We start from the raw sequence: 27,412 nt of genomic DNA on the forward strand, positions 1-27,412 counted from the left end.
ACATATTTTGTTGCTTTCTAAGATATTTTCTCTAACCTTATATGGACAGACAGGTTCTGTTTAAGTAATTTCCTGATTCTATAGGTCAAAAGTCAAGACCAAAAACTGATATGAGACAAAATACTTTGGCTTGTGTCAATTTACATATTTCATTCATTGTTGTGGCGATAATGTAATCTTAATTCAGATTAACACAGATTACCAGCGAAGCTAAATATAGTAATTGCAAACATATCTATGTAGATGTAAAATGTTATTAGAGAAAATGTTTATTCAGTTATTTTCTCAGTTATGAGAGGTTTCTACAAGCATAGCTTCAACCCCATTGTTTCCAAGTGGACTGTTTTTAAGGGCTTCTAAGCATTTGACCTTTGCCCTCAACCAAATCCTCGAAGCTACTGGGACATCATTGAAACTCAAGGTGGAGACAGTAATGAGAGTTAAGTGAAGAAATTGTACTGAGCCTTAGGCGCTGAAAATATAGTCAAAGTTTAAGAAATAATATTCTCAAATTCGGCTCATGACTAAAATGACGAAACATAAGGTTGTGAGTTTTATTGTGTTCTGCTATCAACATACTGTTTTTTTTTCTTTTCTTCCCTTTATTTTCTTTGTAAAATCTTAAGTTGGATGTTCCACAAGCACACAAAATTTGGCTCTCAAAAAAATAACAAAAGCTGCAAATGTTTCCAAGATTTCCACCAAAATGTTGCACGAAGTCCAGGATCCATTTGCAGCATTTTCCAATCCTGTGTAACTAAAACTGCCTTGTACAGCCATGAGCTCAGCAGAGTCTTGGACTGGTTCTGTTCAGTTATTTTAGAAACTGTTTTTTTGCTTAAGTTGCAATGTATGACAGGCAGCTTTAAAAACCTCTGCTCACTTTGTTCCCCAAGCATCAACGCTGTGAGTTCAACAGGGTTTGAAATTGTAAAATTTTAGTGTTTTTGTTTAGACTTACCATGGTACCATGTGGTCCACTTAGTCCAGCCTCCCCGTCAATGCCTGTCTCACCCTGAAACACAAATCATAATATATATATAGATTTTGTATTTAAGGATGATAAGAAAATATATACAAAGTAAATGTTTTTACTTCTTTACACATTATTCCTTCCAGTTGTCTCCTCAAGAACATATGCTTGCAATGAACATTTAGAAATAACGTTTGACATCCAATAAATACTGAAGCTCAGAGGTCTCACGCTTTTATTGCCACTTTAATAGGTACAACTTGAGTTCAGTTCAATGTAAATTTTACAGACGACTAGGGTTAACCCTAACCGAAGAAGCACATATAAACTGTGATATCATGGTGCTTGATCCTCCTTTTAGCATTCACCTTTCTGTAAATGAACAATAGTAATGTTGAGAGTTTTTCAGAATGAAAACTGCACGAAGAAAACATGATACTCACTCTCTGGCCAATCAAGCCCTGCTCCCCAATGCTGCCGGGCGAGCCAACAGAACCCTGTTAAGCAAACAATCAAGACTATTAAGTATTTGCTTTTTGTTTTTCAATGCCCCAAAATATAGCTACCACCTTTGATTGCAAAGTTAAATCGGTGCTTCCCACTTTCCTGCAGGATGCATACCCAAACGTGGCACTTTAATTAAAGCAGCTGGAGTTAAAAAAACAATCATTCACCTTGATTGTCCATATAATTATACCACTTACAAAATATGACATGGTTTTCATATTTGATTACAGATGAGTGGCGTGGATTTGCATTAACCACCCCCACGTCAATAAAATCACATTTCACAACAATTACAGCTACACTCTTTTTTTAAATGTCTCAGCCAGCTTTGTACATGTAGAAATTAACTTTCTTTTTTTTTTTTTCCAACTAGCTAAATCTGGAACAGCAATCTTCAAGTCGTCCAACTGACTTTCATATATGAATATGTTTTAATGAAAACCGTTCTATTTTGGTCTTTATAATGTTTGTTCGCAAATGTTCTGTATTAAACCTCTGAGATTTTTGGATTAGAACTGAATTTCTACTGAATTTTAACGCTCGTGTGGAAAGATTAGGCAAAAGGCAATCGAGAGCTGATTGTTTACACTTATTTGTATTTTGGGGTTTCAGAAAAAAGAGGGTTGAAGTCATATGCATATCAAACTTAAAGAAACTTTAAGAACCAGGTACAGTTCTCTTTTTACATCACACATTTGCACCACATTGTGTTGGTCTAAATGCCATTGAAGAAAACTGCAGTTTGTGTTTGTAACAGGATAAAATGTAATTCAGTTTAAGGGATATGAAAACTATAGCAAAGGCAGTGTGTTTTTAAACCTCCACATGTACATCTGCAGCACTGAGCAGCTATAATTCCACGGCATTTCATTTTTCATATCTTGTTCTCCTCACCTTCTCTCCAGATTCACCCGGCGGCCCTTTTTCCCCATCGTTTCCAGCAGGTCCCTTTCAGAAACAGTTACAGCCTTTAATATTTGGCACTAATGTAAAACGCTGCTTGAGTTCTGATGCCAGCTGTGTGATCAACTAACCATTGGTCCAATTGCCCCCAGTGGCCCGATCGTTCCTGCCGGCCCTGATGACCCCTGCAGCAGCACAGCAGAGGCATCAATAAAAATGGTTAAGAGCGTTTTCTGGCGTAAGATAAACACCTCTGACAGTGACAGCAAATGGGAAAAAATGGGAAAATGGATAAGAACTCAGCCGAAAGTGAGTATTTGTGGGGGTAAGATCATCTGGAGGGCTCAGAATCTTTCGAACAATAAACCAAAGCTTCTGAATGTGAGTAAAACTGACCCACTGATATAGAGGCACACTGAAACTACAATAAAGCTGCCTCTACAAAGAGGAAATGGAGTAAATCAAATTGATCCTGCTTCGCCATACTTTGCTGTTCATGAGGTCTGGACAGAGGGAGAGGAAGAAGAGGATTAGGATGTTTTTAAGCTTTTCCAACTGGATAGAAGTTTCTAGGAAAAGCTCAGGGAAAGAAAACAATTCATGCAAGAGCCAAAAAACATAACTAACACTGTAGTTCTCCCGTAGACTGACAGTTAAAGGGTTATGGGGTACATAGAAACTCAATTTGAATAATCAACTCACTGGTTCTCCTACAATTCCTTTGGCTCCAGGTGGTCCTGAGGGCCCCGGGATACCCTGAAATGATGGCATTGATGGTATTAATACACATTTAAAAACTAAAACTGATCTGACTCAATCTAATAGACAACTGTTAGCCTTAATCACTTACTGGAAATCCCTTCGGCCCGGCTTCGCCTGGCTCACCAAGCTTTCCCTGCAGCAAAACCACAAAAATGGGAAGAATGTGATCACAGGACAAGACAAATATTCTAGTTTAATATGGTTAATATGGTTTCTGGAATTTTATGGCATTTTCTACAGAAATCATGAGTTTTATATTACACAATGCAGGGTAATTATTGGTTACTTGTCTGTCATTAAGTGCAAATTACTTGAATGATCAAAAATAACAACAATAATAATAATAATAATAATAATAATAATAATAATAATAATAATAATAATAATAATAAAGACTCTGGCAAATATATTTAACAAATTAAGCATAATTGCCATTTTTAATTGGTTTAGGTTTATAGTTGTAATATGAAAATATGTGAAATAAAGACGTGCTGTTTTATTCAAAAGGTGGGCAATTTAGTAAAAAAATAACAATAAAAAGTTTCTACCAAACTTTCACCAGCAGTTAAATATCTTTGGCTTATAAAACATGATTGGGCATTAATATGGACAAATGTCCTTGTTCAGTACTGAATATTAAAAGGGGTTTCCTACCTTCATGTGATTTTACTATGTGATCAAACATAGTATCTGTTTTATAACATCTCAATCCAACACACTAGTTTTTAGAAATACCACTTGAACAAATGCACAACCAGGACTGGAGCTTGTGCTCAAACACTTTTTGTTAGCAGAGAAAAACATTGATGTTTTTTCTCTCACCATTTCCCCAGGGAGGCCCAATTTTCCTGGTGGACCATCAGGCCCCTGCGAAGAAACAGCATGGGATAAATGAGCTTCCTGAAATCCCCCTCAAGTCATAATGTGCTACCAACATCATTATTATTTAAAGCTCCTTGATAAACAACTCTGCATTTTAGGTGTTTATTTCTAAGAGTGTCTTGCAGCGTCCTTCAGCTGGGGAAAAAAGAGTTAAGAATAACAGACTACTTGTTTTTCTATAGGTTCAATTTTTGTATTTTTTTATTTTTCATATATGCAGTTATGAAAACCTGAGGCCAAACATCACAGTAAGTTTCAGTACAAAAAAAATCAACACATCTAGAACATTTTGTGCTACTGTCACTTTTCAGTGTGTTATCCCATACTCACCTTGACCCCCGCTGACCCCTTTGCCCCCAGTGGACCATCAGGACCTCTTGGACCCTGTTTAAAAAAATAATAGTTATTATTGATCAACAGCATTAGAAAGATGCCCTTTAATGACCCTGAAGCTGATGATATTGAATAAATGACATTTCCATATCCACTCTAAGGAAAGCTGGGAGAGTTTTGTTCGTAGTGTGTCCTTTAGATTTTCCCACTCTGGAGAAACAGACCGTAGCTACTTAGCAAATGCTTGGCATCTACAATTTAGCTCCGTGGTGTGCCCAAATCCCACTGTGTAGAACTTTATCCCCACTTTTCCACAAGCATAACTGTGGTACTGCCTGCAGAGTGAAATTGTTGTCCTGAAGCTCAGTTATTCTTGCCCCTAAAATTGAGTCAAGCTATTCAGTCGAAAAATAGAGTACTTTTGGAAATATTCCTAAAAGCATTTTAAATAAGAAATATAAATTGAACCCAGCCAGAATAAAACTACTTCTTACATAATTCCTAAAACGGCTCTCAAGTGATAAAAAGCGAGATTACAAATAGAATTTATAATCAGTTTTTTGAACATGGAGTAACAGGACGAATTTAAATCTCTTTTTAAGGATCCACAGATCAAATATTCTCAGTAACATCATAAATACATTATAGCGTTAACTATAATGTATAGTTAACGCTATAATTAGCGTTAACTAATGACATGTAAGAATTGTCACTGACAATTCTTATATGTCACTGGGGACATTGTAACATTGGGAGTTAAGGGAGCTGTTTTTGTTCATAAAAGCGGTATGCATATATACAATGGACAAACAGGAATCATCTCTGAGCAAGATGTGTGCAAAATGCATTGATCATCACCTCAAACTGATCTGTAATATTGTTTTGTTCTCCAGAGGAGATTCTCCAAACTGTTTATGACCCTGAAGCTGTTGGGCTTGTTCATGTCAGCACATGTCAAATAATGCATTTTAGAGTAATGATCTTTTTCTACCTGTTTAGAAATCTGCACACTTTTGAAATAGTTCATTTTTTTTCTGATTAGTTAACATTTTAAGTTCGGATTTAAAGTGCGATTAGAAATGGAAACTTCTTCCAAATACGTTGCAAACCCTCTACATTCTTATTTTAGCCAGCAACATCTCATGTAGTGCTTTGGAGCTGTCTCTTCCTGAAAACTCAAATAATATACAGACAGTGCACTGTAGCACAAAACTAACTCCTCCATGATGAGAGCTTGAAAACATCACAGTGGCTGACTTCTGAAAATACAAAATGGTCTGAAAAAACCCACAGAACCAAGAAAAACTTGATCACATTTATCAATCCCAATCAACTTGTTAAAGATTTGGTGGCATGTAATTGTCTTTAATATCTGGATTTTTGTCTAATATTCCTGAGTCGATTACTTGTCTTTCTGTTAAAAATGTTTGACACAATTTCATGTAGGATGTGTGATGATTTGTAGTCTATAAAGGATTAAAGTTCCAGCAAAGGTGATTTTTTTATAATATCATGCAAATGTCATAAAGCATTTTAGACTGTTATCGACTTTGTTTTGAATTCTAGCGATTTTCCCGTTGACAGAGTTTGATGGTGTGAAAATTACGCCTGGTGAGGTTCACATTCAGCCGTCCTAGAGAGGTTACACATCAATCTGACTTCAGAACTAAGTGAGGTCTCCTCATTAGTTTTATCAGGCCGATTTACTGGTACCTTGAGCTCGAGATCAAGGTTGCTCACCATAGCTAATTCCTCTTTTTCAATTATCTCTGTTTTCTTTTTCACACTTTTCCTCAGATTTGAGGTAGGTGCTCATACCTCCGAATTATGCATGAAAATCTTGCATTTAGTATTTTTTTTTTTAGCTTTTCTAGGTCAGTGAGTTTGTTGATAAAAGTGTTTTTACTGGAGTGTTGAATTGCTTGGAATTTATCCAACATAGTAAGTAGTTTGATGTTTCTTTGATTCTGTTTTGTTTCTCTAACTAACTAATCATGAAATTACTAATAGGTTAATCACTGAATCAAGAAGTACCTTGTAGTCCATCTATGCGAGTCCAACAGAAATGTCAATATAGTATTTTCAAGATTCACATTTATAGTATACATATCTCCTTAATTCATTTCTGCCAAATATCCAATTAAAGCTCCCAGATAAAGAAAACTAATTAATCTACAAGCTGACAGATACCCCACTGATCGATTTTATTCATTAAGAGAGAGAGAGAGAAAGCAAGAGAAGAAAAGAGAGACAACTGCCTACAAACTTCATTTATAATTCCTTTCATTCACTTTTTCACATGTATATATTGCCTATTTTTCAAATTAATGGAACAAGTACTCAGTCGACTTGGAGCTCTGCTACTTTCACTTTGGAAAGCCTTTCCAGCAGAGACACATGAGAGGAAATGACAGTGGTGACTGACTTACAAAGAGCCCAAATCACAGCAGAAATGCATCAAGTTAAGCTCAGAGAACTGTGTGAACTGTGAGGAGCTATTTTCCTGACAGCAAAATTTGGCTTTTAAAACTATTTGAAGGACAATTTGAGATTGCTGTAGGGCTGAACTTCAGTGTTAAGCCAACAAACAAGGAAGAAGCCTCTGAGTTTCAACTGAGATGACACATCTGAAAAAGAGATGTACCCAGATCGATGAAACATAGTTATTGAATCCATGCATTTAACTCTTGGATCAGACATAATGCTGAAGATCCAACCCAGAAAACATAATTTTCTGTTGCTGGAGGTCAACAGAGGAGCAGCAGAAAGGTTGAAATACAGAATATTTATTTTTTGTTTGTTTTTTTTAAACTTCCAGCTTCTATCTGCCATGGAGCATAAGGGATTTAGAAATGATGGCAGCCTATAAAGTCTACGACACAGGATATGACTATCTTCATTCCAGGCAGGATCTGCTCAGCTAGTGATTTTTTAAAAGTTGTTTAAAAAAATGCTTTAGAAATGTCACTAACATATGTTTTTACTTTGCTTCACTGAAATAGCAAACTCTTATTTTATTCTTGTATTAGCTTTATGGCTTTTCTTTCAATTTCACACATAAACACTTAATGACAGTTCACAGTAAAAAGGTTTGTTGTGGCGTTGTCACTTGTTAATGTTAGTGTGAGTGCAGACCATTTTACTTTCATTTTACTGCCCAAAAGGGGAGACAGAAGCACAAATCTCAGCAGTATCACTGCCAGTGCTTGTTGTTTATTCATGTTTGTTTTAATGGTACAAGCATTAAATGTTTAACTAGCAGCATTCTGGAGAAGAAAACAGTAATATCGGCAGATATTTAGTTGTAGCAACTAAATGCACAATGTACCATTCGCAAACTGTCCTGAACACAGTATTAGGACAAGCTGCCTTTTTGCTTTATCACCAAAAGGAACAAACTCCTAACACAGCTAGAATTACACAAAGGCCTAAAAATATGATATGTAGTCTAGCTTTGAAATAAGACTTAGGAATGCAGATGTGCCAGCATTAAAAAGGACAAAAATAACAAACAAACCCAAAATTGCACAAAACTACATTAGACTCTACTTGATTAGATAATATCAAAAAGGTAAGGGATGGAATACAGGATATCCAATTTTTTAAAATGTTTTTATTACCTTTTACTGAATGTACTTTTACAATATGCATAACTGAATGTGTCTGTAAACAGTACAAATTGTATTGTTTTATGTTTTTATGTAAAATGTTCAATAAGTTGATGAACTGCAGATGGAAATTAGTGCAAAGAGCTGAAGTCTGGTAAAAAGCATCTTTTCATGTTTTTGATAAACCGTCCTGTTCATGGTCCCTGTCAAATACATCACATAAACTAAACCTACATCACCTCACACATGTAACTTTAGCCAAACAGCAAAAATGCAGCTTTAGAAGCAAGATGTTATTTTCATTTCCTGAAAAATTACATTTTGAAAATACAAGTTTTCCATTTGATGGCAACAACATGCAAAAATTTTGCTGATGTTTATTGTGAGATGAGAAATAACTAGTAAGATCCTAAATATACAATTTTTTGTGCAAATCTGCACAAACAGTAGAAGTAATAAACACATCACGATATCGTATTCAGCACCAATATTTAATCATTTGTGAACTACTGTTAATGTTTACTCCAGTTACTTACTCTCCTGCCTTTGGGTCCTCTGATGCCAGCAGATCCTCGTGAACCAGTTGGGCCCTGCATGTGTGCAAAAACATTATTTTAGCTCCACCATCCAATACCATTGAAACTGATATACAGTGAACAGCTATGTTCTTATCTTAATTAGATGTAGCTAATTACAAACACAGAAGGGAGTTAAAGCACAGTATTCATTTTCTAACCATTAGTTTCACCAGCAACGACTATTATCCATCTGTTTCGAAATGAGTCACCAATTAGAAATTTATTTCCATGCATATTCAGCAATACAGCATGAGAAAAGGTAGAATCTGATTTTAAAATGTTAACTTTTGATGTGTAAATTATTGTCAGGTGTTTGTTTAATTTAGATGAGGTGTCTTCTTGTATAACATCTTAGTGGAACCCCAAGTTAAGTTTTGTTAAAACCTTGAAGCACAATGTCTTTTAGCAGAATAATCTATTACGGGAAGAAGTTGGAAAAAATATAGACACTCCAGGCCATTTCTATGAAGTAAATACAGTGGAATACAGTATTTGTAGGGTTTAGGAACCACAACCGCCCACAAACAGTCGAATACTTGAGATGAGCCATAAACCTAAAGTAATAGTAAACTTACTAGAATCCCTTCCAGTCCCGGTGGGCCTGTCTCTCCAGGTAGTCCAGAGTGACCCTGATAGATTGAGCATGCAATACAAATCATATAATAATTTTTACTTACTTAATCATGAAATAAATCCCTGAAAAAGTTGATTCTGAATCCTGAAATACTTGTTTAAATCAGTGTTTCTGAGGAAATCTCTCCCACATCCCTTCTAAATGTTGAACTGAATATCCCTGGTACAAGAGACGGGGTGCAGACTTACTCCTTACCATCGGCCCAGGTTCACCTGGAGGTCCGGGGATACCCGTTTTCCCTCGATCCCCCTGAGAAACCAAAGGTCATCAACAAATGTCACACTGCAAATGACAACCATGATTCCTAAGCATGCTGTTATATTGAATTTCAAATGGCATTTTCTGTCCATTGACTGAATTATTGTCACTGGACATATTCTGGAGGTCAGGATCCATGCAAAGTATGAAGAAATAGGACTAGAATAACCTTTTCTGCAGCCATTCCTGCCTCCCCAATAGGCCCGATAAAGCCTGGCAGTCCCTAAAGAAGAGAAACAAATAATCTTTCTTGTGTTTTGAATCTGTGAACTTTATTATAGACTACCCAAAAATGACAACTCATCTAAGGGGCTCGAATAAAACAGACACGCACAGTGGGTGTCAAACACAAATTACCAGACACAGAGAGAAAAGCCTTTACCCTCTCGCCAAGCTTGCCGACCTCGCCGGTTATCCCCGTCTCGCCCTACAGCAAAGTAGCTAAATTAACATTTCACAAACTTATTCAGCCATTTAGTTTGTTCTTTTTTCCTTTTGGTTCAGATGAAATGAGCTTAGAAGTTAGCTCCCCTGTGGTATCGGAGAATTAACATCTAATTTACACATACTCGGTTGATACGTTGCTATAAAAGAGAACTGAAGAGAGAATGTTCATTTAAAGATGACAGTAGTTCAGCAGTGATTGTGCCACTTTGAAGTCTGACCTTGGGTCCTTCTGAGCCCGTCAGTCCAGGGAATCCCTGCCTCCCAGGCCTGCCCTGAACAGAAAACAAAAATCAGAGAAGTATACACCTCCACACAAATTGAAATAAAGTATATCTCTCAAGGGAAGCATGTCATGTGTCAGTCTAACTCTCCCTTCAGAGGATGAGGCACAAAAGGAACCGACATCTGTCGCCAAAACAAAGAGATCCCTTAAGGAATCTTAATAATTCAGACAACAAAGATCGGCTTCCAGCATCAAAGGCCTCATTACTCCTTTGGTCATCTGTGTTTGTTTTCTTCTATCATTAATGGTTTTGGGAGATGACAAACTAAAGTAAACCTCAATGAGACGAAATCTGGCAAAGTTTGTGCAGTAGTTTAACTTGGGAGGAATGTTTTTGTTTTTATATATTTGGAAAAAAGATGCCAAATGTCAATTTAATTCTCTTCTTTCCACATCTAAAGCTCTGACTAAATAATCTCTACCTTATAGATCTGTATTTATTTCAAAGGAGCACTTTGCTCTCTGATGTTTCCTGGTGGTTCATAGGCAGATCTTTAAAGCAGCGGGGTTAAAACTTTCTTTTAATGAAGCTTATAATTTGTTTGACTGATTATTCCAGGTTAAATTATGCGGCTACAGGTTTAGACTTAGTGACTGTTAATTGTGTCCCTTTCCTTGTTTGAACCATTGACTAACATACTGCTGCTATTATCCAAGGTTCTTGTTTTTCTTTCCAATAGAAAGTATGCATGAGCCAGCCAGGACTTTGTTGTTTTCTGTCTGTTTCTCTCTTCTTTACCCCCAGCGATGACAAATGGCCACTCATGCAGGGTCTGGTTCCACTTGAGGCCCGTCTGCTGTTGCCATTCGTCATGTTTGCCAAGAGGAGGGATGTCTGCAAAGTCAACTACTCAATGCAATTGTCTGGACTACCTTAGGTAGATACTTTTTACCAATTGGCAGTAAATTATCAACTTGACTGTACTGTAAAAGAATTGGATACATTGGACTGTATTTCTGAACGTGGTTGTATGATCTTGCTACGCTGGAATATCTTGGACCAGTAAAACTTGAGTTTGGTTTGATTTGGCTTCAATATGATATGATATGAACTGAACCTGTTTGTTTTGTAAAATGACTTTAGAGGACGTCGGTTCTATAGTAAAGAGCATTGAATTAAAAGAAAGTTAACTTGAATACGCTCCCTACTGTTAATGTTGAGATAGCGATATAGTAAGTACCATATATTGAGCCTATTACATAATAAGGAAGTCAACCTTGGTCTATCATTATAATAGAAAAGGAAAAGTTTTGATTTAAAACACCACTTCCTTTCTCTGGTCAATCTGAAGACTTACGTTTAAATTTTATAACCGTTTTTGTTTACAATTATATATATTTTTCAATCATAGTAAATAGCAATTTGCTGACCAGTCTGGTAATATGGGGACACATTGTCCAGAAGGACCGCTTTCAAAACAGCTTAACAACAATAGAAAGCGCAGTCAGCCAAAGAACTAACAGACCCAAACCACTCATTCATCCGAAGCTAAATTTAGGCAGAGCCACATGTGTGCTTCCGCTCAGCACGCTTTACGGTGCTCTGTGAGAGTTCCCGCAGTGTCATTTCATTTTCTGTCTGGTGTTAGGTTGCAGAGCTTATCCAATCAGCACTCACCTCGGCTCCAGCGGGTCCAGCTGGCCCAACTGGCCCCTCGTCACCCTGATGAAAAGAAAGTTGCCGAAGCTGAAAGGAAAATGCATTTCACACATATTTAGCTTGTTTGCAGAATAAGTACAAGTAACCTCACCTGAAGTCCAGGTGCTCCTGTCGGACCTGGCAAACCTCTTGTCCCTTCCTTTCCCTGTGGAGGAAACATTGAGGGCACAAATTCACTTCATTTCTTCTGGAGGAAATGAGTACATGTTCCTCTACTAACCTTCGGTCCCTCTAGACCATTTTGTCCCGGTGGGCCAATGTCACCTGGGAAGCCCTTTGAAAATCACAGAAAATGAGCCACTGCTTTACAACCACACAACTGTGCAGAGACATATACTGGATAAAATTGTTCTTTTTATTTAGCCATTCTTTACAGAAGTAGAACATACGATCAATTTACCTCTGAACCAAGAGGACCAGGAATGCCATCAGGGCCTTTTTCTCCAGGTTTGCCCTATGAAGAGACACAGGCACTAAAACCTTGAAAATAATTTGGTAAGTTAAAGTAAATAAGATATTATTTGAAAACGTAATAGTGCATCACCTTGTGAAATATGAAGAAAACATGCACACCATCTTTATACAAATACAAAGATGACAATGACACACACTGTCATTTTAATGTGCGTTAAGGCTGCACATTAAAATGACAAATGTCTCTAGTAGAATTACACAGGAAAAAAGTGGTTATTTTTATAGGGTGCAAATACAAGAAATGGAGTTTTCTGTTTAAAATTCCTTTTTTTGGAGTAAATTAGCATAATTGATTATTTAAATGCTTGGTCATTTGCTCTTCAGCAAATAAACCAGCACCATTAATGTTCTATTGTGCAACAATAAAACAAACCCTTTAAAACCCGTTAGCCAAAGCTAGCAGGTGGTCAAAAAAGATAAAACTATCCTCATACACATATGAGTTCTGTATAAAGTTAGAATATGCATTTGAAGGAACTGTTCGAAGTGGACATTTTTGCCTCAGTATTTTAATGTGTCATAGATGTACAGAAAATACCTGTGGTCCAGGTTTTCCACGAGGACCAGGTAACCCAGGGGAACCCCGGCGGCCCTGCAGCATAAAGTCCATATTTACTTCAAATATCCCCAGGAAGCAAACAACAGGAGCAGGTTTATAAATCTATAACAATAATGAAAAGCACACTTTTGTCCTTGACACACAAACAGTTGATTTAACTCAAGGCAGACCATGTAAAGTCACTGAAAAACAATCTGGCTCTAATCAGATCAGTAAGCTCTTACCTTGTCCCCTTGGAATCCAGACTCCCCCTGTTCTCCCGTTAAGCCCACGTCCCCCTTTGACAAACAACATGCATCAAAATTATTCACAAAGGAAACACCAATTTACTACTCAATGATCAGCTGTGCAAGGTGTGAATTCATTCATTTTGATCAGAATCCAGAAAAATGCATTTATATGTTAGCACCTCAGATATTCCTGTATACAGACAAATAATAATATGAGAAATACATATGCAGATCACCTTATCACCTTTCAGTCCTGCTACCCCTGGATTTCCAGGTACTCCCTTTAAAGCAGAAGCAAAGCAAAAATCAACATAAAGGATTCATTGATCAATAAAACTCTTATTTGAATCATAATCCATCCAAGCAACTAAATCTGTCATAATGTACCAAATCTACAAACCAAACAGTAAGATTTACCTTGAGTCCTGGAAACCCCGGTAAGCCCATCATGCCGCCAGGGCCCATGTCTCCCTGAAACCAACACAATGTTCAAAACACAAATTTCACATCACTTTTGTAAAACATAATTAAAAAAAATAGAATCTTTACAAATGTCTACGACTATTTTTTCATTATCTTCTCTGTAATTAAAGAGAGACAATTGTTACATGAAGTTGCTCATTGCAGTTAATGCTTTCAATTTCATTTTAAAACTGCAGCTTAGAGCAACATTACATGAGAAAATAAAGCATTTTTAAAAGATCAGTAGCAGAAAAAGATTCATCACCACTTACAATGAGGCCAGTGACTCCACATGGACCTGGGGCTCCCAGCTCACCCTGAACAAACAAGAACCAGGAGATCAGATGCAACTAAGATAAGTTTATGTGGTCAGGGGAAATAGGGTGAAACACCTTCTCTCAGTCCTAATCTTGAACGTATTAGTACCCAATAAAAAAGACCAAGTCAAACATAGCACACAACACCATGCTGTTATTGACTAAACAAAGATGTAGACAAAATGGAAAAACTGCACGAGAGGCCTGTGGTTAATCAAATTCAAATGTTTTCTACAACCTCCTTTAGCAGCAACTACACAAAGTCATTTTTCGTATGAATTTATCCGTTTCTCAAATCATTGTGGGAGAATTTTGGCCCATTTTTCTCCCTTGCTATTGCTCATTATACTGGCAAAATTTTATTGCTGCATAATTCTTATACAGAGGCAGCATTATGTATTTTTCAGGTACATATTGCCATTTTATAGCACAATAAAGTACATATGTTACCTTCAGTTATAAAATGCTGCATATATCAAACATAACTCAACAGAAAGACTTTACAGTTTGACGCCTTGAAATTGGGCCTCTGTCTCTTTAAGAAGCTGTAGTTCTTTCTGGCAATCCATCTTCATCACAACAATGCTCCTTCATTATGATGTTTCCAGCCATTCTTGACTGAGAAGAAGCTTGTATGATAAATTCAGCAGATGTGCAATTTCTCCGGGTAATTGCTGCTGCCGCTAGTCTGGAGGAGCTAAGAGAGGGAAGCATGGGGGAGGGAAGCCCTGTGAGACAGAAGCTCGGTTGGAGACCCCCACTCAGAGGAGGAGGTTTGTGAAAGTAAATGTTTATGCAGCCCTGAATCGTTGCCACGGGAAATTCAAGGATTTCTCAGGCATGCATGAAAGAATCAAAGCAAAACTACAGTTTTTGATGAGAAAAACATACTTGAATATTATAACATGATATAAAGCAAAAAAAAAAAAAGTACATTTTAGGTAGCATTAAAGTGACAACAGAGCATTTAAATCATGTTGAGGTCTGGGATCATTTTGCTGTTGATTACTCAGTTTTAGTGAATCCACGTGTCCAGCTTCTGGCTTCATATTTGGCCGCACAACACCTGGTCCTTTATGACTTCACAATGCCCAGTTCCTGTGTTTGTACCAAGGTGATGCATTTGGTTTGCATTTTTGTTTTGTTTTGTCATCTGAAATGTATTATGGCCACACGCTTTGGTCTCATCTGTCCTAATTACTCTGTTCCTTTGTTCAGATCAAACGGTGCAAAGCCAAGTTAAACAGCAACATACTTTTAAGGGAAAGACACTTTCTGCTGGTTTTGATAGATGTTTAAAGCTGGTCAATCTTGCTGATTCTCACATATTCAAGGTCTTTTGATTAGCAGCTCTCCCTCCCTTCTTAATTCCTACAGATGCAGCAAAGGTGTACTTGATTTTTAAACAGCTTTTTATTTTGGCTTCGGTTTTGTTACAAAACTCTTCTGGAGTCAAACTTACATGTATATAAGTTAGAAAATGCCCCAAAACAGATCATTTTGATCATGTTCTTACGCTCCAAAAAGGGCGTAAAACTCTTGTTTTATCCTGATTGTGGGTCTCTATTCGTCAACCATTTCAAAGAATACAGTATGTTTTAAATTTCTTTTGACAAATGCTGGTCCTATCCCCTCCAATAAGCTGAATAAAAATCTTCCCCACTACGTTTAACTTTTCAACGATTTGGCCCCTGATACAGGCTGGCTTGTTGTCCAAACTCTGCCTCCATCCGCTCTAAACATCGCAAAAAGGGGAGAGATGGAGGACACAGCACAGTGTGGCCTTCCTGTCACCTCCTTGGGTCTCTCTGAGAGTGAAACAACATGAATCAGGCCAAATGGAAAATCCCCGCTTCCCACTGCAGGGAGAGGAAATGTAGCCTGCAGCAGGCTGTTGGAGGTCAGCCAGTCTTTAATCTAACACTGACCCTGTCAATCACAAGCGGTTAGGGTCAAACTACGAAAAGAGGAGCAGTGAGTCAAACTGCTGCTGCCCTCACATCAGCATGGATGATGATGGGTGAGTGGAACAACTGCAGGGAGTTGCTTTGTGGTCATTCCTGTATCGGACTGAAATGGTCCTGCTGTGAAGGAATATGCAAGAGAGCTTAGACTCCGCTACTCTGGATCTCCGAGAAATGACGCAGCTTTTTTGCAGCTGCAGTAAAAGTGACGAGAACCAATGTTGATTTTTTTTTTTTTTTTGTGAGTGTGTGAAACTGAAATTACAGTTCACTGTGTAATCAGCAGCTGAAATCAATTTAAATCTCTTTGGGGTATAATTGTGTTTGCATGAAAGGCGTATTTCATTTTAATGTAGTTCCACTCACTGGGTTCCCATCAGGGCCAGGCGGTCCCCGCTCTCCAAAGTCACCAGGAAACCCCTGAGAACACACGCAAACAAAATGGTTAGCTAACCAGAAAGGGAACTGTGTGGCATTGCAATGTTTACACACTCAGAGTGTTCATTTTAATGTTGAATGTATTCAGAAATCACGATTTGCCATTTAAGTGATTACACCAAACACTGGGGATCGACAAAGTGGCTCCCAAAACAGAAGTTTGCCGAGTCAAGCCAAGCAAATCCCATTAAATATTCTCCCAGTGCTTCCATTCCTGGGAGACTCTGAGGAAATTCCGCGGCTGAGTGTTTTCAAGTGACGAGAGTCTATATGTGCGCTCAGCCCCCAAAGCAAAACCCCCAGGACTTGTCTAAATGGCTGAATGAAGCTGCTTTGGACAAGAAACTGCTCACTGTGCCCTTTTTTACATTTTTTATTTTTTTTTTGCTGCATGGTCCTCTGTCTTCAACTATAGAAACTGAACAAGAGGTATGTAATGCAGCCATGACACCACATGCTCATCATGTGCCTGTCAGAACGCCAAGGTCAGCATGCAACCTGCCACATATCATGAATCAATGCTTGGCAACAGAAAGTGAGTCAGCAAAGAAGAGATCTGCCTAACTTCCTGTTGGCAGGCTGAGAGGAGAGGATCTTGTGTATTGAGAACGTCTTAGCGGCTTCATTGCAATATTAGAAAAAATACTGAAGAGTTGCAGGTTTAGCGTAGACTACCCGTTGCTTTCCTAGGCAAATTCTGCTAGATTTCATTCTCACTTCTCAGCTCAGTCTGGGCTTTGTCCCATTAAAGAGGATTCCTCTGGTAGAATTTCAACCGGGCCAATCAGCGACCAGAAGGAGAAGTTCTGAACAATGACGTCGATTTTCTACACTGTTTTAAAATTGTAGTCTGAGTGTACTTTTAGCAATGGCAAGTGCTAAACGTGGCAAATAAACAGCCTCTGTCGGTAACGCTTCCAGATATTGAATTAACATTAACAGCCGACTCGTTCAGCTCAGTCCTTCTCTTTTGTTGTCTTATGAGAAAGCTTCACAGAGTCAAACTGGTGTATCTGTCATGGCCAAACGTTAGCAACTGGGTAAAACTTAACACAGTCCATGCTGCCAGCAAGAAATTGTTTTTCAATAGTCAAAAGTCGAGACCCTCCGCATGAAGCAAAGCACAGAATAAGAAGCTGTGCTGTCCTCTTACATCTCTAAGTTAAAATTCACAAGTCCTTACATTATGTAGAGTTCACCAGTGTGTAATGTTGTACCAATTCAAATCCATATACTCTGTTAAAGTTGTAGTGATTAGTCAAATAACATCTGTAAACAAACAGCAGAATTGAAAACCAAAAATTCAAAACAGGTTTATATTACAAAACAATATCCAACCAAAATATGGCTGTCCACTTTCACTGAACAAAGCTAATTGGCAAAAATGGGCATTACTTCAAGAATCAGTCAAGGCATCCAGTTTAACACCAGAGGAGCAGCAAGAGAATCTGTCTGTTAGTACAACTGTTCGTGATGTAGTCGGTAAGCTTGACCTTCATGGAAAGTTATTAAACAGACATGTAGGAGGAAAACAATGCTCTGGTCAGATGAGACCAAAGAGACACTTTATAACCTACATTCAAAACTTTGCCGTGTGTCAAAGAAAACTAACATTTAACATCATCCAGAAAACCCTACATAAAGTGAAACATGGTGGAGGCAGCATCATGCAGTAGAGATGTTTTTCTTCACCAAGGAAAGGAAAGTTCATTCTGGTTGACAGAAAAATAAGTGGAGCTAAATCCGAGGCAATCCTGGAAAAAGTCAAATAAACTTCTGAGGTTTTCAGTTGTAAAAAACAGAATTTTTGTACTTTTCAACATTGCACTGCTATGTGCATAGCATAAAATGTCTCTGAAACACATTTGTGGTTGCAATGTGACAACAAGTGAAAACTTAAGAATACTTTTGTAAAGCATTTGTGAAGCTATAAATCCAGCGCCGACTAAAGAAACTGTTGCAGGAAGATTTTATACCCAGCAAAAAAATCTGTTTGAAATGTCCTTTTTCCACATCTTCTAAAAGCACATTTCGCTGAATACAACAACTTTCCATTTTTATCTCTTTTCTCCTCCACTTCACTCCTGACTCAAGAAAGAAAACACCAGACTTTGCTTCCCACTGCAGAGGAAGAGAAACAGCACGCTCATGACTTGGCTATTACACGCATACTTTTCAACCTCAGGATATGTCACAGACCGTAATTGCATAACAATATTTAGTAATCATGTACTACCAGACAGCGCATGGGAAGTATCCCGTTTCTACACGTGTCCATGAGGACATTAGTGTTTTTTCCACGTTAGCAAGGAAAGACGGGAAGTTTGCTTCCAGGCGCCGATGACATCAGACTTTCTTTGTCTGCGGGTAAAATGACCAGAGAGCCAAACCCATAAGACAGACAGATAGATAGATGGACAGATAGATAGATAGATAGATAGATAGATAGATAGATAGATAGATAGATAGATAGATAGATAGATAGATAGATAGATAGATAGATAGATAGATAGATAGATAGATAGATAGATAGATAGATAGATAGATAGATAGATAGATAGATAGATAGATAGATAGATAGATAGATAGATAGATAGATAGATAGATAGATAGATAGATAGATAGATAGATATAGATAGATAGATAGATAGATAGATAGATAGATAGATAGATAGATAGATAGATAGATAGATAGATAGATAGATAGATAGATAGATAGATAGATAGATAGATAGATAGATAGATAGATAGATAGATAGATAGATAGATAGATAGATAGATAGATAGATAGATAGATAGATAGATAGATAGATAGATAGATAGATAGATAGATAGATAGATAGATAGATAGATAGATAGATAGATAGATAGATAGATAGATAGATAGATAGATAGATAGATAGATAGATAGATAGATAGATAGATAGATAGATAGATAGATAGATAGATAGATAGATAGATAGATAGATAGATAGATAGATAGATAGATAGATAGATAGATGATGTCACCACAAGCCCAGTAATAACCAAACTGTCAAAAATCCAAAGTTTTCTTGTTAAGGCCAAGCACAGAAAACGAATCACAGAGCTCCAGTATAAAATGGGCCAACTTATTCCTGACACTCAGCAAGAGCCACGATGCACTGCAGACACATGAACCTTCATGATCCAATAACATTCACAAAGCTGTTCAGTGGCATGAATACCACTGAGGTCTTCACAGAAGAGCTGCAGGTCTGGACACTTCTCAAGGTTGTACTTCATTTTATCAGCGTAAAACAATATAATAAGGTGACTTCTAAACATCACGCTGAATTTCATTTAGGGGTATCAGAACAAAGAAGCCTGGAAACAGCTGCAAAGGTTTACAACAGTATAGCTCAAAATACAAAGGAAAATTATACAATAGCATGACTTTGATTTATTAACTTCTCTGTTTGTCAATCATATAAAATCCCAATGAAACATATTGAGATTATAATGTGACAAAATGTGAGGTATGAATACTTTTGCAAGCTTGTACCATGCCTCCTCAAAATACTCACATTCCCCACAAGCCAGTGCATTAGCATGCTGTTCAGCACCATTTTCTGCAAATCAACTCGAAAAGCCAAAAGGGATTTACCATCAAAGAGTCGGCCTGAGGAGCGGCATTTTGAAAGACTTTACAGTATCACTGCATTACTGTTGTATCCCATAGGTCACAAACAAAGTTACTGCCACAAGGCTGCCTTAACAATGAGAAGTATGTTGAGAGAAAACTTTACCGGCCTACCCATCTTGCCCTTCTTCCCATGCACACCAGGAATTCCCTGTAAAGGAGACAGAAATCAGAGCATGATTTCTGGCCGCGAGAGGCAACAACTGTGACAAATTTGCACATGATATAAACAATAACACTTGTCTTTTTTTCAGATACAAAAACAAATTTTACTCCTGCTTTCAGTAATTTGGTCATTATCCACATCAGCTAACGTTAAAAAAAAATGCGATAAAGTCACATGAATCCCTTTGTTTTGATTCAGTGGTTTGATGGTGTGGATTTGATTTATAGTTGGGTTTCTATAAATTTATATCCATCTTCTACACTCAAGAATTATCCACCACTGTATGTAGGCTGTGGTGTGATGGCCGGTCCAAACACTATTTAAAGATTACTAGTTTGGTAAAAATCTGCCTCAAGTGTCTCATTTCTGCAACAATGAAATGTATTTCTGTTTCATCATTTGGCCCATGGACTGTCACAGTGCAACCCTGCAGGCAAGACACTGCAGCCACTAATACTTACTCTCTCTCCATCAGGACCAGGAAAGCCAAAAAGCCCCGGGACGCCAATGTGACCCTGGAGAGATGAATAAAAGATGGAGGAAAGAAATGGAAAAAGCACACAAAAATGAAATGAGAAAGACGATGATAAAAAAGGACAAAGTGGGAGTAAGAAAAAGATGGGTGACATTGTTCAGGAGGGTGAGTTATCAGAACAACTAACGCAGATTTCTCTGCCATCTGTACAGTTCTGCCAGGTTTCTGACACAGGCTGAAGTCTTGAGGAGCCAGGCCTTGAGGTAAGTGTATATGCCCATGGACTGCATGGTGCTGGCTTCCACGATGTAGTCCAAGGGCACATACCCTCGCATCAGGGATCTCTGAAGATCTTTGTGTAAAACCTAACCAGCAGAAAAGCAGAAATGGTAACGGCATATTGTCTTTCATCCACCATACTTTTACTTAGAAAATTATGAATCATTTTCTGAAAATAAAAATAAACTGTGAACTGTTATCACAGAGAATTTACTAATGTTGCAAAAGCATTCACAACCTTATACTTTTACAATTTTTTGTAATATTACAATCAAGCTTCATGGTATTTTATTGGGATTTAATATGACAAAACAACTCAAAGCACTGCTTACAGTACCTGTTTGTAGCCACATCTTTTGCTGTTTGTCTCTATCAGCTTTTTACATGCAGAGCCTGACACCGTTCCACATTTGTCTTTGCAGAACACCCTGAGCTCTGACAGACTGGATGGAAAACATCCATGAACAGCCGGTTTAATGACTCTGACTCGGCTGTTCGAGCACATGAACACTCTACACTATTCCTTTTCATCTCCAGCTACACATTTGGTATCGCAGTTCTGTTGAAATGTAAACTTTCACATGAATATCAGAGGAAACTGGCTCAACATTTTCAGGGTTTTAAACTGTAAAGTTCTGAAAACTGTGTATATTTTTTCCTTCCACTTTACAAATACGTACTAATTTGTCTTGCATTATCGCATAATAACCAAGACAAAATGTGAGAAAGTTCAAGGGGTATGAATCCTTTTACAAGGTATTGTAAATGTTGTTATTAAGTAGGTTTTATGTGGCTACACTGGGTTAACAGGCATGCAGTAAACATTTTACATGTTATTTAAATGAGGCATAACAATTACATAAAGTACAAACAACCAATTATAAAGTCATTAGCGTGGTAGAGATATTTCAGGTCTGGATCTTAAACAGTCTGTAATAAAGGGAACAACAAAAACACTGGATGTCGTTTCAGTATCTACTTACACTGACGCCTTTTGGTCCAGTTTTTCCTACAGGTCCAGGCAAACCCTGAGGTTAAACACAATAAAACACTTCTGTCAATGCAAGTAGCAAAAGAGATTTGCCTATTGTGATTGAAAAAAACAAAATGTGATAAAAATAATAATTATGCATGGGGGTAAATTACAATAAGAATTTAAGCCTTTCAAACATCTGATAATAATTATGACTGTAGTTTACAACATCTACAACTTTATTACCTATTAATACAATAATTTAATTCACCATCCTCTCTCTGCAATCAAAAACATAAATCCTAAGCTCAATGCAACAGTTTTCACCAGAGTATCATAATGATGACCACAAAAGCCTGAGTGATTCATAATGTAGAAATGGTAGGGGGTGCTAAAACCTAATCCACTACACTTTACTGTTTGTGCACGATGAAGCAGAAAGCACAGTGACTTGCGCCCAAACTTTATCATAACCTTGAAAAGACGCTGGCAGTCATCCAAACGCTTTTAATGGATTTTGCTTAAAGCTGAGACAAAACATACATTAAATGTTAAGGAACTGTAAAGCTGTACAGCTCTGACTTCTTATGTTAAAGACTTTACAACCAATTGGAACAGGAGATGACGCCCACAGTTCGAACTGGACAGAGGAAGCCTATTTGTGCCCAGAGATCTGTGGCATTAGTCACACTTTTATTACTCTCTTCCTTTCAGGGTAGCGCTTACTTTGGAAACCTTTGACATCATTCCTAACAAGTCCTGGAATTTCCAGGGAGAAATTTCATGCTTAGCACTGTTGCTCTGGTTCTTGTTCCTTTTATGTAAACCCTGGAAACATTTTATTTGGAGTTGTCAAAATATGATCAATATTTATGATAGAGAGGATAATTTAAGCACATATGTAAGGTATTACATATTAATATTGCTAGTAATTCTAGCAATATTATTTGTTTGTCTTACTTATCAAAAAACTATTTTGAAAAGCCAAAGGAAGCACAAAAATCTCAAGAAGAAATACGGATATATAAAATATCACCAACTTTTATTCACTCTATGCGCGTGTGTGTGTGTGTGTGTGTGTGTGTGTGTGTGTGTGTGTGTGTGTGTGTGTGTGTGTGTGTGTGTGTGTGTGTGTGTGTGTGTGTGTGTGTGTGTGTGTGTGTGTGGGTGTGTTTGTGTGTGTGTGTGCGTGTGTGCATGCGTGTGTGCATGTGTGTGTGAAAGTGTGTGATTGTCCCTGCTCAATCAGCACTGCAACACTAGATTTACTGCACCTGCCTGCCAGGATAGCCTTTGGCTCCAAGGCTTCCATCATCTCCTTGCTCACCCTGTTGAAACAAAGGCAGCACAGAAGTCAGAGGTAGAAGAGGACAAGGATCAAGGTGGAAAACGAAAAGAAGAAGGAGCAGCTGATCGGCAGAAGGAGCCAGAATTTCTCTGGAAAATTATTTTTTTATGTGCAGATAGCTTCTCTTTCAGCCAGACTGCAGTAACAGAGAACAAGCAAAGAAAGAAATAAAACTTGATGATAATAAGTGATGTGTTTGTGTTGCAACAATTGGCAGTTGCCGTTATTACACCATTAAACTCTCCAAACTTTCAATAAAGGCCTTTTGTTTAGTCAAGTCAATTCTGAGGCGCCACAACAAAGATCGCTACTCAGACTATTTAATCTGACAGCAAGTGAGATTACAATGTGGTCAAGTCACTTGCTGGGACGACTACTGTGGGAACAGTTTGGCTTTCATCCATTTATCTTCAATAATGCACAGATGAACACATGAGTCATTCCTTCCTTGTGGCAAGACCAAAGTAAATGCGTCTCTCTGAGAGGAATGTTTACTATTACATATTGTTTATAAGAAAATCTAAACAAAGTCAATAAGTGAAGGCATGCCGCAAATTATAGGCTGTTTTTACAGTATACACACAGCGAACCACATTTATGACATACGCTGGCTACAGTTACGTCTCAGCCGTTTCAGTGGCCTTTTAAAACCGAGCAAGTCATGAGTTAAGAGGCACAAAAATTCTGAAGTATCAAATGGAAGAAATAACACAACGCTTGTACCGCAAAAGATTTAAACACAGGGGAAAAGACCACGTATAATTTCATAAGGGATTTTTTTATACAGCCTGTAAACCCCAGAAAAGTAACCTTCGAATTACTGAAATAAAACATTAAAGTCCCTTAGCTGCAGGTTCCGGAAAATAACCTGTAAGTTCAAGCAAAGAATGATGTTCTGTATTGATATTGAAGACTGATGTCACGTTTTGTGGGGTCGGCGGTGGGCTGCCAGTGAGCATTTGCTGTACCTTGAAAGCATCTTCAGAATCCGGCCTGACCCTGGAACATCTGGTCAGTCCTTGTTCATGTTAGTTGGCTCCTGATCCGGTTTTCCATTAATTAAAAAATTCCCCTGCCTTGCAACAAATCCCAGCATGTTCTTGCCTTTCTGTCTAGCTCCAAACCCTACAATCTTACACACTGTCCAAGAGCCACAGGTTATGGAAAAACATGTAATTTATTCCACAGTGATCCAGTAAAAATATATTAACATATTAGGTTATTAAATACACAAAGAAAATACACAAAAAACATACTTAAGCATGCAGGAACTGAGCTGCCTCTCAAGGCATGTCAAAACCTTTCTGAGAAGGAAATGTTTTTAAAAGGAAAAGTTTAAAACACATAATTAAGCTAAAATATATAATTTATTTAGAAAATAAAAGGATGAATTTCTTCCGATTCTGCTTGTGAGACAGCACATTCCTTAAAAGAGAGATTACGCAAAGTTTAGAAAGTGGTGAGAAGAGAAGGAGGATTTTGTGGAGGAGGAATGACTCTTGATGTTCAAACTATTTGCCCTACTTGTACTTCAGCCAAAAATCTCTTGCTGATACTAACAACTGTCTGTGAACATAGAGCTTGTCAGAATGATTTGACTCTTTTTTTTCTTTTTTTTTTTAAAGCTACTTATTTTTGAATTTGAATTTGTAAATAATTTACTGGTGGTTCTTTTAGATCAGCTTTGTCTCTTGCAGGCACAGAAAGTCTTCAGATGAGGGATTAAACATGTCACGTCTCTGTTGACGTCTCTGTCTTACTGCAGAGAACGTCTGCAACAAGTTGATACACCTTTTGCATCAGTTGAAATAAAGCTTACTCACAGGTTCGCCCGGATGACCACAAGGACCAGAATAGCCTTTTTGTCCCTGTTGATGAAGAAAAAAATAGCTTAGCTGCTTGCAAGTCTGAATTGTCTTCATTTTTTTCTTTTTTCTTTTTTTTTTTTTTTTTACAAAAGTACTGTGAAGTGCATTCATTTGTAAATACAAAAATCTCTAATCAACCCTTTTAATGTCCAAATGTTAGGCAGTGCAGAACTGAAGGAGAGCAACTGGATTTCTTGTCTTGTTTCTTGGCAGGAAAACGTCTTCAAGAAGTTCAGTTGCCATCTAAATCGCACTTTGCTGAACAAACCATCAAACCAGAACTCTGCGGTTCTAATTGTTAAACTTGGACTTCATTTTGCATCTAAAATCAATTTAGAAGCTTAAATTGTTCCTGTTCTCATTCAACACTTTTAAGATATCAAACAAATTAATTACACAACAGTAAGGTTTGTATTCACGAGTGCCACAGTCACCCCACATGGGAGAAAATTACGTTTTTTCCATAGAAAAGAGGAGCTTCTGTTTGCTAACAAATACTTTAATAAAGTACGGAGAGATGCGTTTACAACGCTTCTCAGGTAAGACCAATTTAACAGCTGCTAAACTAATAGACCACTTATCAGCTGTGTTGACTGTGCAGTCCTTAATAAAGCAGTTTTTTACTGTTTACACACAGGAGTTATACTGACTTTAATTGTAGCAGCTCAGCTATTGGTGTGTTTGCTTAGTATCTGCCACCTCTGCACTCTGCTTAAAATTAATAAAGCCAGTAAACCAATTAGGCAGTAACACCTGACACCCAGAAGGATACTTAATGGTCATCTTCACACCCCGTGATCTCCAATGGCTCCACCAGCTGGTTATGAAATATATTAATCTTCTCCCAATCAAGGCTCACAAGTAGCAAAGATAGAGATGTGAAATTATCTCTGAGGAATGAACAAGGCTGTCCTCTCAAGTGTGAAGTCATTAGCCGCCAGCTGTGTCGGCCTGTCAGCGGCAGATCGAGTAAACAACAGGCGGCAAGAGGCTGGAAAAGTAGCATCAATGTAGATAATAATGTCGTACAAAGCATGCACTCCTGTCAGCAGGCTGTACTAAAGAGGAAAATATTAAAATGTTCTTACATGAATGCACGGTGAGATATCTAAAAGTATTGGTTGCAAAGCAGACATCAGAACATGACTGACAGATCCAAACGTTAGGAAAATGTAAACAAGCTCAAGGATTTGTGACGGGATGGAAAGTCACCGTCATAGCTGGTGCTTATTAGTCGTTCAATTTCATTGTAGAAGAAAAAGCTTCTTTCGTTCTAAACTTGGTTTCAGTGTATCACACTGTGAAACATACATCTGCCATTTTTATTAGATTACACTTTTTAAGTGCTTACCAGAAATAAAATCAAGTATTTTCCATATGTTGCATGTTTTATGGGGAATTTTTCTCCTTTTTTGGGGTTTCCAAATATAGAGGAGCATTTTCTCTCATTTAGGCTGCATGCAGGTATTTATTTTTAAAGGTAAATGCACAGCAGGATTGCACTGTCATTCCGCTGTCATCAGTATGAATAACAGAAAGAACTACTTGGACTGCAGTGGCAATGCGTACCAAGCATTCATGCTCCCTATGGCAATAAATTGTTGGTGATGTTTCAAAAGCAGCAGCAAATGTTTTACAAGGACTTCCAGATGTTCTGTTATGCCTTTACTGTTCTATCCATCAATTATCTACACCCAGTTATCCATGCAGGGCCCAGCTGTCATTGGACCAAAGGTAAAGTAGACCCCAGACAGGTTGCCAATCCATCACAGGGCCACACACACAGCACAAACAACCATATACACACACTTACTCCCAAGGGAAATAAATGGAGACCAATTTGCCTAATATGCTATTTTTGGGGCGTGGGAGGTGGCTGAAATATCCACAGAGAACATGCAAGCTGAATGCAGAAAGGCCAGGATCAGAATCCAACTTTAGCTGCAAGGCAACAGTGCACCATCCTGTACCTCTTCTTTGTTGGTATTATTATTAGTAGTAGTAAAATTACACAGTTTAAACACCTAAGCCATCATTTCAGTATTCCTTTGTTTATCTCAAGTCATTTCATCCTTGTAACATTCATTAGCTCTGTCACATATTGCATGTTTTCACACATTGAATGTTTGAAACCCATTTATCAGGTTAGTCTGGGCAGCAGACTAACAAACTTCCAGAAAACTGCAAAACAGCTGAAACAGTGAGTTCTTTTAACTCAAGGCTTAAAACCCACCTGCTTAGAGTTCCCTATGATTCATAATACATTTGCTTAATAATTTTGATTATGGCATTTGACAAAATGTAATGCTTATTGCTTGTTTTGTAACTCATGTTTGATGTTTTTATGATGGAAAAAACTTTGAACTGCCT

The 27,412-nt window shown here is 37.7% G+C and overlaps 1 protein-coding gene and 1 long non-coding RNA gene across 2 annotated transcripts in view; one reads left to right on the forward strand and one right to left on the reverse strand.

Annotated features, from left to right (window-relative positions):
• The window catches only part of col27a1b (collagen, type XXVII, alpha 1b), an 82,490-nt gene that overhangs the window by 21,591 nt on the left and 33,487 nt on the right, over positions 1–27,412 (reverse strand). The window contains exons 9-37 of the mRNA XM_008417909.3: positions 24,998–25,042; positions 23,101–23,154; positions 21,837–21,881; positions 20,561–20,614; positions 20,040–20,084; positions 16,201–16,254; positions 13,826–13,870; positions 13,509–13,562; positions 13,328–13,372; positions 13,086–13,139; positions 12,841–12,894; positions 12,229–12,282; positions 12,049–12,102; positions 11,920–11,973; positions 11,787–11,831; positions 10,104–10,157; positions 9,821–9,865; positions 9,608–9,661; positions 9,376–9,429; positions 9,122–9,175; positions 8,505–8,558; positions 4,358–4,411; positions 3,968–4,012; positions 3,234–3,278; positions 3,086–3,139; positions 2,515–2,568; positions 2,375–2,428; positions 1,417–1,470; positions 962–1,015 (exon numbers count right to left, since the gene is read on the reverse strand). Of these exons, the coding sequence (XP_008416131.2) occupies positions 962–1,015; positions 1,417–1,470; positions 2,375–2,428; positions 2,515–2,568; positions 3,086–3,139; positions 3,234–3,278; positions 3,968–4,012; positions 4,358–4,411; positions 8,505–8,558; positions 9,122–9,175; positions 9,376–9,429; positions 9,608–9,661; positions 9,821–9,865; positions 10,104–10,157; positions 11,787–11,831; positions 11,920–11,973; positions 12,049–12,102; positions 12,229–12,282; positions 12,841–12,894; positions 13,086–13,139; positions 13,328–13,372; positions 13,509–13,562; positions 13,826–13,870; positions 16,201–16,254; positions 20,040–20,084; positions 20,561–20,614; positions 21,837–21,881; positions 23,101–23,154; positions 24,998–25,042 (1,485 nt within the window). The remainder of the gene's footprint in view (positions 1–961; positions 1,016–1,416; positions 1,471–2,374; positions 2,429–2,514; positions 2,569–3,085; positions 3,140–3,233; positions 3,279–3,967; positions 4,013–4,357; positions 4,412–8,504; positions 8,559–9,121; positions 9,176–9,375; positions 9,430–9,607; positions 9,662–9,820; positions 9,866–10,103; positions 10,158–11,786; positions 11,832–11,919; positions 11,974–12,048; positions 12,103–12,228; positions 12,283–12,840; positions 12,895–13,085; positions 13,140–13,327; positions 13,373–13,508; positions 13,563–13,825; positions 13,871–16,200; positions 16,255–20,039; positions 20,085–20,560; positions 20,615–21,836; positions 21,882–23,100; positions 23,155–24,997; positions 25,043–27,412) is intronic.
• On the forward strand, positions 20,403–21,812 carry LOC108166589 (uncharacterized). Its single transcript, XR_001776944.2, has 2 exons — positions 20,403–20,706; positions 20,787–21,812. It is a non-coding gene; the product is annotated as an uncharacterized LOC108166589 (long non-coding RNA).

The sequence above is a fragment of the Poecilia reticulata genome, chromosome 9 (assembly GCF_904066995.2).
Source record: "Poecilia reticulata chromosome 9, P_reticulata-male-v2, whole genome shotgun sequence".
NCBI classification, from domain to species: domain Eukaryota; kingdom Metazoa; phylum Chordata; class Actinopteri; order Cyprinodontiformes; family Poeciliidae; genus Poecilia; species Poecilia reticulata.